This window comes from Saccopteryx leptura, chromosome 3 (assembly GCF_036850995.1).
Source record: "Saccopteryx leptura isolate mSacLep1 chromosome 3, mSacLep1_pri_phased_curated, whole genome shotgun sequence".
Lineage (NCBI taxonomy): Eukaryota > Metazoa > Chordata > Mammalia > Chiroptera > Emballonuridae > Saccopteryx > Saccopteryx leptura.
In genome coordinates this window covers 9458918-9474563 of record NC_089505.1, presented here as the reverse complement: position 1 = coordinate 9474563, position 15646 = coordinate 9458918, and the positions used below count along the sequence as shown (strand labels likewise).

At 52.1% G+C, this 15646-nt stretch overlaps 2 protein-coding genes and 1 long non-coding RNA gene across 3 annotated transcripts in view; 2 read left to right on the top strand and 1 right to left on the bottom strand.

Moving 5' to 3' along the window:
• Positions 1-50: 50 nt before the first annotated feature.
• Positions 51-7263, bottom strand: LOC136398686 (dynein light chain Tctex-type 1-like). The gene is made up of 5 exons (XM_066372919.1): positions 7195-7263; positions 5234-5275; positions 2031-2154; positions 1530-1607; positions 51-1246 (listed from the first exon to the last, which is right to left on the bottom strand). Exons 1-5 carry the CDS (start codon positions 7219-7221, stop codon positions 1176-1178), a joined length of 342 nt encoding a protein of 113 aa, XP_066229016.1. The 5' UTR covers positions 7222-7263; the 3' UTR covers positions 51-1175.
• Positions 7264-7552: 289 nt separating this feature from the next.
• On the top strand, positions 7553-10548 carry LOC136397116 (uncharacterized). The gene is made up of 4 exons (XR_010749843.1): positions 7553-7662; positions 8716-8928; positions 9803-9952; positions 10327-10548. It is a non-coding gene; the product is annotated as an uncharacterized lncRNA (long non-coding RNA).
• Positions 10549-14329: 3781 nt separating this feature from the next.
• Positions 14330-15646, top strand: part of LOC136398127 (transmembrane protein 181-like) — a 28850-nt gene continuing 27533 nt past the window's right edge. Inside the window, exon 1 of the mRNA XM_066372532.1 lies at positions 14330-14435. Coding sequence (XP_066228629.1) covers positions 14337-14435 — 99 coding nt within the window. The 5' untranslated portion in view covers positions 14330-14336. The remainder of the gene's footprint in view (positions 14436-15646) is intronic.

Below are 15646 nucleotides of genomic sequence, written 5' to 3'. Positions count from 1 at the left end.
TCTGTCCGTGAGCACAGGCAATCTAGCGTCAATGAACACTGTAATCAATCAAAAGGTAATAAATGTTTATTTATGGCAAACTTTGGGAATGGCTTCATTTTGATATTTGGATACTACCTTTTGGGTAAATGTTAATAAATTTTTAATATTTGATCTTTTTTATGTATACTGAATTTTTTTTGCTCTTTGCATATGGAGTTAAGTGAACTACTCACACATGAATGCGTCAGGGACGAGAGAGAGCTTTTCCTTTCGGCAGGCGAGTGGAGGTGCCGGTGCCGTTATCACCACGTTCCTGTGACTGGAGGAGTGCGATGAGGCCCCAAGGCCTGCATTTGAGGCCCACCTCCTCACTCACTCGGATATCCTCCAGACACTTTCTGATTCATAAATGATGGTGTGATTGTTACAGGCACAAAGTGAATGATTGGGAAGGCATTCTACAAACCCTGAAAGACTACAGCATTTTTCTGTGGGTGTGACTGTTCCTGTACATAGAGAACACAGGAGCTGCAGACCCAGGCCCGTGTGCGCTTTAGCACCCCCTGGCTAGCGGAGTCAGCTCGCCTGCTTCCCACCGCCCAGGCTCCCTAGGAGGGGACTTGAGGATGAAGGGTGTGATTCCCCGGGCAGACAGAAGTCTAACCAGAACACAGCTAAGCTGCCCGGACCCTGGTCTCATGGGGGATGTTAGCAAATCCTAGGACTGGAGAGGGCCAAAGACAAATCGCAGCTTTGTTTTTTCACTTTTTACGGTTTTAGAGGTGCTGAGGCCGCTAAATATGAAGAATTCATCTGTGATACTATTTAGACTCTGAAGAAAAACACAAACTTTAAATTGGAATAATTTATTCTAACTTTTAAAAGTACAAAGTGTGAAAACTTAGCGTGAATGAGTAGAGAAAGTTTCACACTAGCAGATTTGAGCTTTTAGCACCTTTGAGCAGAAATCGAGTTAAGACAAGTGGCGGCCCAGGCTTCTACTGCCTATGCTGAACAACTCCTCTGACGAGGTGTGCCGACTGCAGAACAGTGCGGTCGTTTGGTGTTTTCTCTCCATTTTGAGAGTGCTACAAAAACAAAGAACGGGGAAGGTGCTCACTGAATTCACGGCTGGTGGTTAGCAGATGGAGGAGAGAGGGTGACAGAGGAGAAGAGCGCGGGTGACGACGAGGTCAGATGGACAGCCCGAAGGTGGTGATGATGCAGTACATGGTCTTGTTCTCCCACCGCACGGTGCAGCTCCCTGCGGGGCAGACGGGCAGTGGTCAGGAGAACGGCACCACCGGTCCCCAGTTCTCACCACAGGGCCGACACGCTCGAGTCTCCACCTCTGTGGAAAGCCTCTCTCTACAAAATGCTTTAAAAGGTGACTAACACGCATGCACCCCCAGACATGCGACAGCCCAGCACACAGGTCATAAAACACTGCTCTGGACAACCTAGATCTCAGAACAGTGCAAGAAGACACTGCAAACCCCTCAGGAAAATACCCAGACACCCTTGCGCCCAGTGAATGAGAACCATACCGTCAGTAGAGTTGTCCCAGAAGCAAGAACTCGCCGAGTGCAATCCTGCTCCGTTCTTCTGCATAATTACGCAGGTCACTTCAATGAAAACAGCTTTTATTAGCAAAATCTCCATGGCAACACAAATTCCCTTCTGCCACTTTTAGCATGTGCATGTTGATTTCATGGCTGAGGCTCATGATAAAAGTTCTAAGGGTAGATCGCCTCGTCCTACGACTTGGACAGCTCATGCACGTCCCTTTCCTTCCCTGGGCTCGTTCTACAGGCACCTGCCGTGAGATCCCGCAGCTGTCCCAGCGGCCACACAGGCCAGTTTAAGGCAGTACGACCTAAAGTAAAATCATGTGCACATCACAAGGGACACCTGTACCAGGAACTTGGAGGACGGGCTAACACCCGTCCCTCTAACACTAACACCATCCCTCTCTTCTGACACCAGACCCTCCTCTGGTCAGTTCCCAGAACCAGCACCCACATATACAAGAAGCCCAGTCCCATTACCAATGTATTTAAATGGTTTTCCCAGCTTGCTGAGTTGGCTCAGAGTTTTTTCCACTACGTCGTTGGTCCACTGGTTGACCTTGCTGTGCTGGTAGGCGCTGCCTCCGATGACACTTTCCACGGCCTGGAAGACAAAGCACAGAGGACGCCGTCAAGTAGGACACAGCCCCCAGACACCTTCGGGTGAGTAGGGAGCCCATCACCTTCAGAACAGCTGAGTCTGAATAAAGTGTAAGTTTATTTGTATTCATGAGTACTCCTTTGCATATATATTTTGTTAAATAACATCTTATTTAGGTTTTATACTTGTTTTTTAAGAATTCCTAATTATATAGTGTCTGTTAACATTTTGACTTAATTTGACTGTTGCTATTAGCACCTGGAGAATAGCAACAATTTTCCTACAACAGAAAATACTTTCCTTTGTCAATTCCTTTCTTAAAAGTATACTAGGTATAGGAATCTGTATCAGTTGTTTGTATGACTGACAGTATACAAACTTATCCAAATTCTCATGTGTTTATAAATCCTTTAGTCAGCATTTTCTGGGAATTTTCTGACCACATAAGGACATTTTTCAGATAAATGAAAAACAGCCTTATGTATCTTAAAATTTAAGTTGATGATGAATTCTTTCTTTCTTAGGAAACTCCCTGTCTTCTCTGTGTGCTGTTGGGGAGGGTGCATGCCGTAAGGGGTATTGAGAGTACGCAGGGTCCCTCGCCCCGACTCTGGCTCCAGTCTATGGTCAGGATATTCCCATTTTATGATTTTCTGGGCCTTCTGTGCTGATGCCAGTGCTCCGGCTTCTAATCTGTGTTCTTCTCCACTCCTCTTTTAACTTCTGCGCTAGAAACCAGAACGCGGAGTTTTATGACAATAGTGGCCTAAAACAGAAGTATTCGGTGCCTTTTGAGTTCTATGCTGGGGCACGCAGAGCAAGCCAGTGCCAGGGTCTGAGTTGTGCGCTTTTGGCGACGGGTCTGCTCCTTGGCATAAGCCCAGTGAGCCTGCTTTTGAGGAAGGAGGCACCGGCAGTCACACCCCAATTCCAGCCTACAGAACCCCTACTGCTCCCGGGACCACGAGCCATCACATGAAACCCAAGTCACCTGGCCCCTGCTGCCTCCACCCACAGCCCACTGCCCGTTCTACCACAGCTCCTGTGTTCCCTGCCAGGTCCTTCCCCTCCGCAGCTCAGGGCACAACATGGGGCCAGGGGCCAGGGCCCAGGAGCCCTGGTTTAAAGGGGCCAGGTTATTACTAGATCTGGGCTCCGTCCAAGAACCTTTGCTCAAGCTACAGCTCGAACTCTGGGGACCCTCCACACACACTTTGGGAGTCACTGTTTTTCAGGGAAGGAGAAAAACCTGCCTCCCATTTTGGACCCACCCAATAGTTCAAATAGCTTGAGTAGCCATTTCCTCAGCAGAGGAAAGCTGGCGAGGCTGGTGCTCACGGGAAAGTCACACCAGAGTGCTCCACACTTCCAGCGACACTGGCAAGGTCGGCCTCAGCTACACTGCTGCCTGGGAACCCAGTCACAGCCACTGCAGAAAACTGGGGCCAAAGGCTACTTCCTCACCAATGCCCCTTCCACAGGTCTGCTGTGACTCGCCCACCTTCCTGCGCCCCACACCCTTTCCATGGGAAACACTATTAGAGGAAGATGAATGTATAAATATATATATGGTAGAACGCACTTTGTTGTTTTTTTTCTTTATTTATTTTCGTTTTCTTCTGAAGCTGGAAACAGGGAGAGACAGTCAGACAGACTCCCGCATGCGCCCGACCGGGATCCACCCGGCATGCCCACCAGGGGCGACGCTCTGCCACCAGGGGGCAATGCTCTGCCCCTCCCGGGGCGTCGCTCTGCGGCGACCAGAGCCACTCTAGCGCCCGGGGCAGAGGCCAAGGAGCCATCCCCAGCGCCCGGGCCATCTTTGCTCCAATGGAGCCTCGGCTGCGGGAGGGGAAGAGAGACAGAGAGGAAGGAGGGGGTGGGGGTGGAGAAGCAAATGGGCGCCTCTCCTATGTGCCCTGGCCGGGAATCGAACCCGGGTCCCCCGCGTGCCAGGCCGACGCTCTAGCGCTGAGCCCACCGGCCAGGGTCGTCACTTTGTTTTTGACGTTCACGGAACTAGGCTGTGGCTCTTGACCACTCTGGCAGCAGCCAGTCATCTGCATTAGGATCAATTCCACATCAAACGTGCCTCAAACGGGGCTGTTCCTCTCAGACCATCTGCTGGCTTTCTTTGAGCCAGTGGCTGCCCTGCCTGTTCCCCTCACTCCTGCAGGCCCCCTCCACGCGCCCCCGCTGGGCCGTGTGGCCCCTCTTCGCTGAGTTCGTGCTGTCCCAACTCTGGAGTCCAGCTCTGAACCCACCACCTACCGTGCAGTGACCGCACGGGGAGTGCAAGGTCACTTGTCCGACGTGGCTATCTGAGCAGCGCCTGCCCTTTCTGCCCCTACAAGTAAACTCCGTGACGGTCAGTCCTCTGCGTGCCCCCTTGATTTGTCTTTTTATTTACTGGCTGATTTTTTAGAGAGGGGAAGGGAGAGCAGGAGTCAGAGACATCGAGCTGCTCCTGTATGTGCCCTGACCGGCATCGAACCGGCAACCTCTGCGCTTCAGGACAGTGCTCTACCCAACCAGCTATCCAGCTCGGGCGACGGATTTTCTTTATTCAATGAAGACTAGCTGTCGATTTTTTGTCTCCCATTCTCATTACCAAGGGAAACAACCTGGTCAATGAGAAAGTGGGCAGTATAGGAATGTAAGAAAAATAAAACAAGCCTCAACTGAACCAACAGGAGGCCTTAAGGAACTGGCAGCTGGCTCAGTTTTTACATCCACTCTTTCTTCACTAAACACTGGAAACAGTTACTTGTATACCACCAGTCTTTCATGCTATAGTTATAGACTCAAGCCTTAGTAATATTCAACACTAATGCTTGTATATAAAAGTTCCTGTCTGATTTTAAATATATTTTACCCAATAAACACTCCAACCATACATACACGTAGTTTCTACAATATGGGAGTAAGTCTTATCTAGATATTCAATGAAGTAAAAACTGTTATTTGAAATGCCAAAACACCGGCTCCGCTGAAACAATTCCAAGACAGTGTTTAAAACACATTCTTTCACTCATACAAGCCATTAATCAAGTATTTAAAAAGTAGGCATTTCTCCTCTTACCTCTTTTACAATGCTGCTCACTTCATCAACAATAAAAGTCGCCTGAAAGGAAAAAAATGAGCTAAGTTTGATTTAAAAGATTCATACCCTCTGTAGCATTGATAAAAGCAAATTTTGGTAAGAAGCATACTTTAGAAATGAAGACCTTAGAAAGGATCTAACGGAACTGTTCATTTTACTGAGGAAAACACGACAGAGAGACTCAGAAACACTAAGTGGCTCTGAGCATCACAGAGCTGGGAGTAGCAGTCGGGAGACTACAATTCATGTATTCATAATATCAAAGGTTGTTTTACTTTGGCTGTGATCATGCCATGATCCAAACGACTGACTTGAAACTAGAATTTAATAATCTCTCCATCCATTTCAGCTAGGATCACTGACAAAAAACAAAGTTAATGAGTTACTGACTTGTATAAATTAACTGACTTTCCCTGATATAAACCGATAAGGAGGCTTGAAACTTAAGATGTTCGGGGTTGTTTTTCTTTCTCAGCGCTGTCCTACTTTGGGGACTAGACGACCAGCTGCTAGCACAGCCGTGAGGTCAGAATGGGCAAGGTGGGCTGCCCATCGGTTGCCTTCGAAACAGTAACAATGTCAAACCTTACCAAATTTACCTACAGTTTTTATTTTTGACAGGCTGCATAGTGCATAGGACTCAATTTATTTGAATCTCAACAAAATCTTTAGCAAGAAGAAAATGGGCAACCATTCTTCCAAAGTAGGAGCAGCCATCAGCTGTGTTCCCTGAATGCTGCTTTTTAGCCTGAAAGCAGCCCACTTTAACAGCACTCAGCTACAACGAGTGTCTTCTGCTCGGCAAAGAACGGTAGGCTGTCCCCTGCTTCTTCACAGAGGCAAGTAGAGCCTCTGTCCCCACAAACCGGGGCTGTCTTTCCGCCTTCTCCGACTCAGTCAGCGACGGGGCCGGGTGGGAGGGCGCATGGCACTGCAGCGCAAGGTGGGGAGAGGCAGACAAAGGCAGGTCCTCCTATCCTGCGCTTCTGCATTTTGCAGACAGCCCGAGCATCCGATCCGCAAACGAAGGGACCTGAGAGATGGGACTGCACGGGCGTGTCACGCGTGCCTGTTACTCTGGAGTCCCACGTTAAATACGGTCCCAGCCAGGGACCTTGTCTCCCACCCCTGGACGAGCAGCAGGTCCTGCAGCACTGAGTACGAGGGGCTCGGGGCTCCGGGCTCGGGGCCCCGCTCCAGGGCGCGGGGGTGTGGAGGGACGGGGCGCGCCGCGCCAGCAGTGCCTTTGTCGCCCCGCCCCCCCGTACGTTGATTGACAACACCCGGGGCAGGCTGGCCGGGGTCCCCGCAACCGCTCGCCCCCCCGCACGCTGATTCACAACACCCGGGGCAGGCCAGGCCGGGCCGGGGTCACCGCAACCGCTCGCCGCCCCCCCCCCACGCTGATTCACAACACCCGGGGCAGGCTGGCCGGGGTCCCCGCAACCGCTCGCCCCCCCGCACGCTGATTCACAACACCCGGGGCAGGCCAGGCCGGGCCGGGGTCACCGCAACCGCTCGCCGCCCCCCCCCCACGCTGATTCACAACACCCGGGGCAGGCTGGCCGGGGTCCCCGCAACCGCTCGCCCCCCCGCACGCTGATTCACAACACCCGGGGCAGGCCAGGCCGGGCCGGGGTCACCGCAACCGCTCGCCGCCCCCCCCCCCACGCTGATTCACAACACCCGGGGCAGGCTGGCCGGGGTCCCCGCAACCGCTCGCCCCCCCCGCACGCTGATTCACAACACCCGGGGCGGCCGGGCCGGGGTCACCGCAACCGCTCGGCAGGGGGCCGGAGTCGCCAGCTTGCGCGGGGGACGACCCCTCCCGGCGTCCTGATGCCACCCGGGTACTCACACACACACCCACTTGGCTGCCGCCGCCCACCTGGCCCGGCGACCCCGGCCTCCACCCTTCCAGTCGCCGCCCCGGCGGTTACCTCTTCGGAATCCTGAGAGTCTCCCATCTTCCCTCCAACGCGTCGCACCGCCTCGCCTCGCGGAGAGGAGCGCAGTGCGCAGGCGCACTTAGGCCCCGCCCCGCCTACCTGGCCACGCGCTCTTTGGTCCCGCCCTCCCCACTCGAGGGCCGGACCCTCCCCGCAGTGCCTCTGACGCGCGGGGACACGAGATTGTCGTCTCCTCTCGTCCTCCGCGAGTGGTGCTTTCCGCGGGAGCCCCTCTGTGTAGCCTGCCCGCGGACTAGACCGCAGCAAGTAAAACAAATGCACGAAGCCAGTTCGGGAGGGGAGAGTCGTCCTGGCCTCTTCAGAGTCTAGCCTGTTCTGTAACGTCTGGGTTAATCTGCATATCCAGATGGGCTTGGGCTCCTGGTAACAAATGGTAATGTGACTTCTGACCTTGATGGGCAGCGTGAGATACTGATTCCAGCCCCTCGGGGCTCCAAGGTTAGGAACCTTTAGTTCTGATGGAAACTTTCCTTCCTTTGGAGAGGCAAGTTTTCCATATAATTTATTTTTATTTTGAGCACCATTTAAAAAAACATTTTTGGATGAAAAATCTGGTAAAATGCTACGCACTTTCTGGCTGCCTTTATCCGTAATGACATACACTTGACGTGTGTACAGCAGTCCTTATGCAAATCAGCACTTGCACAGGGCTCTGATTCTCCAAGAAGGGCTGGGATGTAGTCACCTGCTTGCATGGACTCCGAGGTTAAGATCTTGGACTTTGCAGACTGCTTTTCTGGTTTCACCACACCCCTGAAGTCAAGCTGTAACTTCTTAACTCTCAGAGGCCCAGCTGCTGAAACCCACATCCCATCCCCCACCCGGGGAGAGCTGACCACGAGACCTGGGAGTAGGTGGGATTAAGCTGCAGAGTCCACATTCAGCCCATCAGCAACCTTTGTTGTTTGTATGGTATCGACTCTCATTTTCATGCAGGCGGAATCTGTTTTATTCACTGTCACTTCCATTGTGCCTGGCACGTAGTAGGTAGAGACACAATGAAATTGTATTGAATGGATGCACGCTCTCCCCACAGGTGTTAGTGCTGCCCATACCCAAGAGCAGAGAGCTGGGGAGAGGAGGAAGGTACAATTGCCTGCCTCCTTTTAGGAAACTGGGGTGGGGAGAAGAGGGCAGAGCTGGGAAGGACACAAGCTGCTGGACACCTGGCCTGAACAAGGAGACCTGCTGGTGGGACTGGGTGCTTTCCAACACCTGGTTTCTGCTTCTCGAATTCTGAACATGATTTACTTTTTGAGTTTTGTTCTCTTCCCATTATCTGGCTTCGTCTCACCTGTTCCAGTATTTGTCTTGTGCCTCATGGTCTACATGTGATTCTAATTCTGACGTGTCTTTGTTTTGTCTTCCTGACACCCCAGCTGCCCCTGAGATCCCTGTTAGGTGTTCTCCTTTCCCTTGAGCCCACCTTCCCGGTTCCGGGCCCTCAGTGGCACCACGCTTCTGAAAAGGGGCCCTTTCATTCTCTTCCAGGTTTCTCCTCCGCTGAGGACACGGAGGAGCTGCATGTCTCAGAATGATGTGCAAAGTGAGAGTGAGCAGGCAGACGATGTTTGGAACGTATTTTAAGAATTGTGCCACAGCCTTTTAGGAACTTCTTGGTCCCAATAAGCGTCCTGAATGACGGGGGGATGGTTTGTCAGCAATGCAGAGCCCTAGCGATGTCATAACGGACAATCACCGCATGTATAGAAATCAACAGAAAACATGTAGATGTGAATTCTAAAAGACTTACATGACTTTAGCTTTTATGTATTGGGTACCACTCTCCAATTATAACCATCCAAGGACATTCGTTAAATGCTCATGGAATACAGCATATTGTGTCTGTCCCAGAAGTGGGTAAGTCGGTCTGTTTATATTGTGAACTCTTTATTTACTTTTTCTTCTTCTTAGTTTACTATTTTAAACAAACTTACATTAAGCACTGGCTTTGTGCCAGCCTGAAGTGGCGCTGAGGCTACAAAGTTGACTAAGAGATGTCTCCATGGAAAGTTTTTTAAAACTACTTTTCTGTAAGTAGGATTTGAATTCTCTGGGCTCAGTGATGTTGTAGCTCTTGGGAAAATGCAGCAATATGGCATTGTATTGTGGGTGTCCACTCTGGGGGGGCTGAGGAATTTCAAATCACTGGGACTAGCTGCCATTACCAGCTCCCCCGACTGCCCAGGAGTGGATGTCCAACACACTCATAGCTAGCTGCTCGTGAACCTCTGGGACCCAGCCACATTTTAGAGTAATGGTTAGTTTCTACACAGTCAATCAGCGGAGTAATCTTGGGTTTGCCTTTCAATCTGGGAGTCAGCCATAGGTTGGCAGGTACTGCGTGCTTTCTTCCTTTGAGCCAAGTCTCTTAACTACGGACTCTTTAGACATAGGGATTGACGTTGCCAATGCCTTTATTTAGCAAGTGCGAGCCTAATAACCCTAGCCCTGTCACCTCGGGTGATAAGTCAACGGGCACCGTTGAGTCTCACAGTGCTGCCTGTGATGTGCGCCCCCCACCATCCAGGTGCAACCCTCTGGATGTTTGAGCGGTTCTTCCTTTTCCTGTGCCTAGGAGAGTGTTCCTGAGACACACTGTGGAGTCGTGCCAAGCCAGGAATACTGGTGGTAATACAGTGAAGCCGACAATGCCGAAACCCTCCAGTCTGAGGGATTTGAGGCTGTAAGGAGGAGAAGACAAAGCTGTGGCCGACACACACCTGAGGTGAGACTCCAGGCTGAGGAATGACATGCTAGTGAGATGCTGTCAGCTGGGAAAGGCCGGCACAATGGGACCGAAATACCGTGGTACCGGCTGGGAATGGCTGATGCTCTGAGCCCCTCAGGACCCTCCTCCCCCCAGGCCTGGCTGCCCTGCGCGTCCCTCGGACCCCAGCCCCGAGAGAACAGCTAAGGGATAGTGCATGTCATAGCAGGAGCCTCCGCTGGCATGTCTTCTCACGACCGGTGGTTGAAGTTTAACCACCAGAAACTCAGAATGAGACATTCTGTTTGTGGAGACAGGGCCTTTAGAGAGGTGTTAAGTTAAAATAAGGCTGTTAGGGTGAGTCCTTGTGCAATCTGGCTGTGTCCTTATAGGAAAAGGGGACTCCGGCAGAGAGACACACAGAGTGAGAAGCACCTGAAGACACAGAGACAACTGTTAGCTGGCCAATCGGGTGGCCCAGGGAGCCAGCCCGCCCACACTTACCTCTGGTCTTCGGAATGCTGAGAAAACCCATTTCTGCCCTTCGGCTCTCTGGTCTACGGTATTGGTTACAGCAGCCTTAGCAAAGTAATAATTTTTGTGGGCAGTCTGTATGCCTAGAAAGTGGTCTGGGAGGCTGGCCACATTCGTGGTAACTGGTTGTCTCTCGGTGGTGGGAGTATAGTGTTTAATGCCATCTGTGCAGATTTTGTTCTGATTTTTTAAAACAATGAGCATGTAATCAGAAAAAGGTATTGTCTAATCAGAAAAAAAATCTGTTTTTATGTTGGTATAAAATTATATTAAAAATGTATGTGGAAGCCCTGGCCAGTTGGCTTAGCGGTAGAGTGTCAGCCTGGCGTGCAGAAGTCCTGGGTTTGATTCCCGGCCAGGGCACACAGGAGAAGCGCCCATTTGCTTCTCCACCCCTCCCTCTCTCCTTCCTCTCTGTCTCTCTCTTCCCCTCCCGCAGCCGAGGCTCCATTGGAGCAAAGATGGCCCGGGTGCTGGGGCTGGCTCCTTGGCCTCTGCCCCAGGCGCTAGAGTGGCTCTGGTCGCAGCAGAGCGACGCCCCGGAGGGGCAGAGCATCGCCCCCTGGTGGGCAGAACGTTGCCCCTGGTGGGCGTGCCGGGTGGATCCCGGTCGGGCGCATGCGGGAGTCTGTCTGACTGTCTCTCCCGTTTCCAGCTTCAGAAAAATACAAAAAAAAAAAAAAAAAAAATGTATGTGGAAAATGAAAAATAATTCATTAGCCATGAAATATCTGTCCTTTTGTGAATGGAACTGATGGACTTGAAGTGTGGGCGTTGACACAGGCCCTGGGGAAGGACTGCAGACAGAAAGGGTTCCCTTCGCGGCACGTGGGCGGTTCTCGAAGGTGCTGAGGCGCTCACGACCCTCCTGGGTTGTCACAGAGCCAGGCAGGTCTCTCATGTGGGCTTCCCCTCAGGTCTCTCAGGTCGGCTCCCCTCCCAGGTCTCTCAGGTCGGCTCCCCTCCCAGGTCTCTCAGGTCGGCTCCCCCTCAGGTCTCTCAGGTCGGCTCCCCTCCCAGGTCTCTCATGTCAGCTCCCCCTCAGGTCTCTCAGGTCGGCTCCCCTCCCAGGTCTCTCAGGTCGGCTCCCCCCCGATGGTCTCTTAGGTCAGCTCCCTCCCCAGGTCTCTCATGTCAGCTCCCTCCCCAGGTCTCTCAGGTCAGCTCCCCTCCCAGGTCTCTCAGGTGGGCTCCCCCCCAGGTCTCTCATGTCAGCTCCCCCCCAGGTCTCTCAGGTGGGCTCCCCCCCAGGTCTCTCAGGTCGGCTCCCCCCCGATGGTCTCTTAGGTCAGCTCCCCCCCAGGTCTCTCATGTCAGCTCCCCCCCAGGTCTCTCAGGTCAGCTCCCCTCCCAGGTCTCTCAGGTGGGCTCCCCCCCAGGTCTCTCAGGTCGGCTACCCCCAGGTCTCTCAGGTGGGCTCCCCCCCAGGTCTCTCAGGTCAGCTCCCCCCCAGGTCTCTCATGTCAGCTCCCCCCCAGGTCTCTCAGGTGGGCTCCCCCCCAGGTCTCTCAGGTCGGCTCCCCCCCGATGGTCTCTTAGGTCAGCTCCCCCCCAGGTCTCTCATGTCAGCTCCCCCCCAGGTCTCTCAGGTCAGCTCCCCTCCCAGGTCTCTCAGGTGGGCTCCCCCCCAGGTCTCTCAGGTCGGCTACCCCCAGGTCTCTCAGGTGGGCTCCCCCCCCAGGTCTCTCAGGTCAGCTCCCCCCCAGGTCTATCAGGTCAGCTCCCCTGCCAGTGGTGACTCAGGTTAGCTCCCCCCCCAGGTCTCTCAGGTCAGCTCCCCCCCAGGTCTCTCAAGTGGGCTCCCTCCCCAGGTCTCTCAGGTCAGCTCCCCCCCAGGTCTATCAGCTCAGCCCCCGCCAATGATCTCTTAGGTCAGCACCCCCCCTCAGGTCTCTCAGGTCAGCTCCCCCCCGATGGTCTCTCAGGTCAGCTCCCCCCCGATGGTCTCTCAAGTGGGCTCCCTCCCCAGGTCTCTCAGGTCGGCTACCCCCAGGTCTATCAGGTGGGCTCCCCCCCCAGGTCTCTCAGGTCAGCTCCCCCCCAGGTCTATCAGCTCAGCCCCCGCCAATGATCTCTTAGGTCAGCTCCCCCCCTCAGGTCTCTCAGGTCAGCTCCCCCCCGATGGTCTCTCAGGTCAGCTCCCCCCCAGGTCTCTCAGGTCAGCTCCCCTCCCAGGTCTCTCAGGTGGGCTCCCCCCCGGGTCTCTCAAGTTGTCTCCCCCCCAGGTCTCTCAGGTCAGCTCCCCCCCCAGGTCTCTCAGGTCAGCTCCCCTTTCAGGTCTCTCAGGTGGGCTCCCCCCCAGGTCTCTCAGGTCAGCTCCCCCCCAGGTCTATCAGCTCAGCCCTCCCAATGATCTCTTAGGTCAGCTCCCCCCCTCAGGTCTCTCAGGTCAGCTCCCCCCCGATGGTCTCTCAGGTCAGCTCCCCCCCAGGTCTCTCAGGTCAGCCCCCCCATGGTCTCTCAGGTCAGCTCCCCCCCCAGGTCTCTCAGGTCAGCTCCCTTCCCTGATAATCTCTTAGGTCAGCTCCCCCCTCAGGTCTCTCAGGTCAGCACCCCCCTCGATGGTCTCTCAGGTCAGCTCCTCCTCCCCCGATGGTCTCTTAGGTCAGCCCCCCCGATGGTCTCATAGGTCAGCCCCCCCCGATGGTCTCTTAGGTCAGCCCCCCCTCCGATGGTCTCTTAGGTCAGCCCCCCCCCGATGGTCTCATAGGTCACCTCCCCCCCCCGATGGTCTCTTAGGTCAGCTCCCCCCTGCTGATTGTCATCCTATCTCTGTAGGATTTCTTATGTATCACCCAGATCTGTTTTCCTACCTTGGGCTTGGACATCCCTGGCTTTTGAAGCCTTTGATTAACATGAAGGGTGATCCTGCCTGTTTAGAGCCACCCCTCTAGCAAATGCCACCAGAAAGCCACAGAGTGCCTGTTTGGGGCATACATGGCGCCTTGTGTCAGATACTGAGAGAAGTTCTGGGGCAGCTTGCTGGCCAGGCCGGGGCCAGCGTAACTGGGCAGAGGGCTTTGGGCAGAATCCCTCATCACCTGGCCACGAGTACACATCTGGGTCCCCCTGCCACTCTGAAATGAGGAGACCCAGTTCTTAATTCTAAAGGACAAAGACAGGGGCTCTGGGGGAACTGGGCACTCTCACCAGCATAGTCACACTAGCGCTTCTCACAGCCTCTGCCTTGGATGGGTAGAGTCCTGACTTCCTTAGGTCAGCTCCCCCCCTCAGGTCTCTCTGGTCAGCTCCCCCCCCAATGATCTCTTAGGTCAGCACCCCTCGCTGGTGGTCTCTCAGGTCAGCTCCCCCTCCCCCGATGGTCTCTTAGGTCAGCCCCCCCCCCCATAGTTTCTTAGGTCAGCTCCCCCGCCACAAAGACTGCAGGTGGCTCCCTGTCGGGGTGACAGGCCAATAGGAGAGAGAGAGAAAAACCCAGTCTGCTCCCTTTGTCGTTACAGCGATTGCAGAAGTGGGCCAGGGGTGGGGGAGTGGGGGGAGGGTCTGCTCGGTGGTGTCTCAGCTTACATCCCCCTGCGCAGGTGTGTTTGTGGAAATGTCGGGTTTGTCTTAACTGTTCACTTTTTCATGCAGGTGCGCATTATTTTGAATCATCCAAAGTAGAGGCTAAAGACTGTAAATCATTTTTGTTTGTTTCCAAAAATACCCATTTGGGTCTTTTCTTTCTAAGAATTATTCTTGGCTGGCATCTGAAGTTTTCTGGGCTTCTGACAAGCTTCTTAGAGATGATCTGTTCACATCATCTGTTGCTGAAATGTGTCACTTCGTGGGTCACTTGGTGGGAGAGTGAGTCTTGCTCGCTTTAAAGACACAGTTCTTCCTTGTGCATTTGCAGAAGTGTGCAGAAATGATCGTGGCTCACCTTGGCTACTTGAATTACACTCAGTATGCAGTGATTGTAGGATTCGAACACCTAAAGCTGCCCATCAAGGAGGTGATCTTCACAGTGAGTATCGCAGCTGACCTTGTTTTCATGGCTTATTTGTTTAGCTCCCGTTCTGCTGAGTGAGGGAAATAACAGCATCGAAGTCAGGTTACTTTGGATAGTGGGAAACGTGGACAGTTTTAAAAAGTTATAGGAAAACTACAGTTTCTTTTTTTAAATAATATTTTTGTTTTTCAGTTACATCTGATGTACAATATTATAGTAGTTTTAGGCATACAACCCAGTGATTAGACATTTATATTACTTATACAGTGCTTACCCTGGTAACTCTTACACATCTGGCACTGTACATAGTTATTACTGTTATTGACCATATTCCCTGCGCTGTACTTTACTTCCTTGTGACTACTTAGTCATTACCAATTCGTGATTCTTAATCCCCTCACCCTTTCACCCCTCGCCCCACCCCACTCCCCTCGGGCAGCCGTTAAATTCTCTTTATCTGAATGTGCTTCTGTTCTGCTTGTTTGCTTCTTTTGGTTTTTAGATTCCACACCTGAGTGAAATCATCTGGCATTTGTCTGTGATTTATTTCACTCAGCACAGTGCCCTCTAGGTCCATCTGTGTTGTTGCAGATGACAAAATTTCATTCTTTTTTATAGCTGAGTCCTATTTCACTGTATCTGCACCACGTCTTCTTTATTCACTCATCTGTTGATCGACACGTAGGATGCTTCCCTATGTTGGCCATTGGAAACAGTGCTGCTATGCACATACGGATGTCTACGTCTTTTCTATGTAGTGTTGTGGGTTTCTCCAGGTACATACCCAGAAACAGAGTTGTTGGGTCCTTTTTGTCTCATTATATAGCCTTTGTTCTAAAGACTATTTTATTTGACATAAGTATTACTACCCAAGCTTTTTTTTTTCCTTTTTTTTCTTTTTACATTTTCATGAAATATCTTTTTCCATCCCTTTTCTTCCAGTCTGTGTGTCTTTCAGTCTGAAGTGAGTTTCTTGTAGGCAGCATATGTAAGGCTCTTTTTTTGTTATCCATTTAACCATCATATATCTTTTGATTGAAGCATTTTGTCCATTTATATTTAAAGTAATTATTGATATAGTTATTGCCAATTATTATTCATAATTTTTATCTTTTTTTTCTTCTAGTTCTTTTTTTTTTTTTTTTTTTTTTTTTTTTGCTATAGAGACAGAGAAAGGGACAAATAGGGACAGACATACAGGAAGGGAGATGAGAAGCATCAAGTCA

Bases quoted from the DNA above. Each gene is read 5' to 3' on its own strand.
- LOC136398686 (XM_066372919.1), bottom strand. From the start codon at position 7,221: ATGGGAGACTCTCAGGATTCCGAAGAG. The intron at 2,155-5,233 runs GTAAGAGGAGAA...TTTGTCTTCCAG, and splicing joins TGAGCAGCATTGTAAAAGAG to GCCGTGGAAAGTGTCATCGG. The intron at 1,247-1,529 runs GTATGGTTCTCA...TCTGCCCCGCAG, and splicing joins CTGGGACAACTCTACTGACG to GGAGCTGCACCGTGCGGTGG.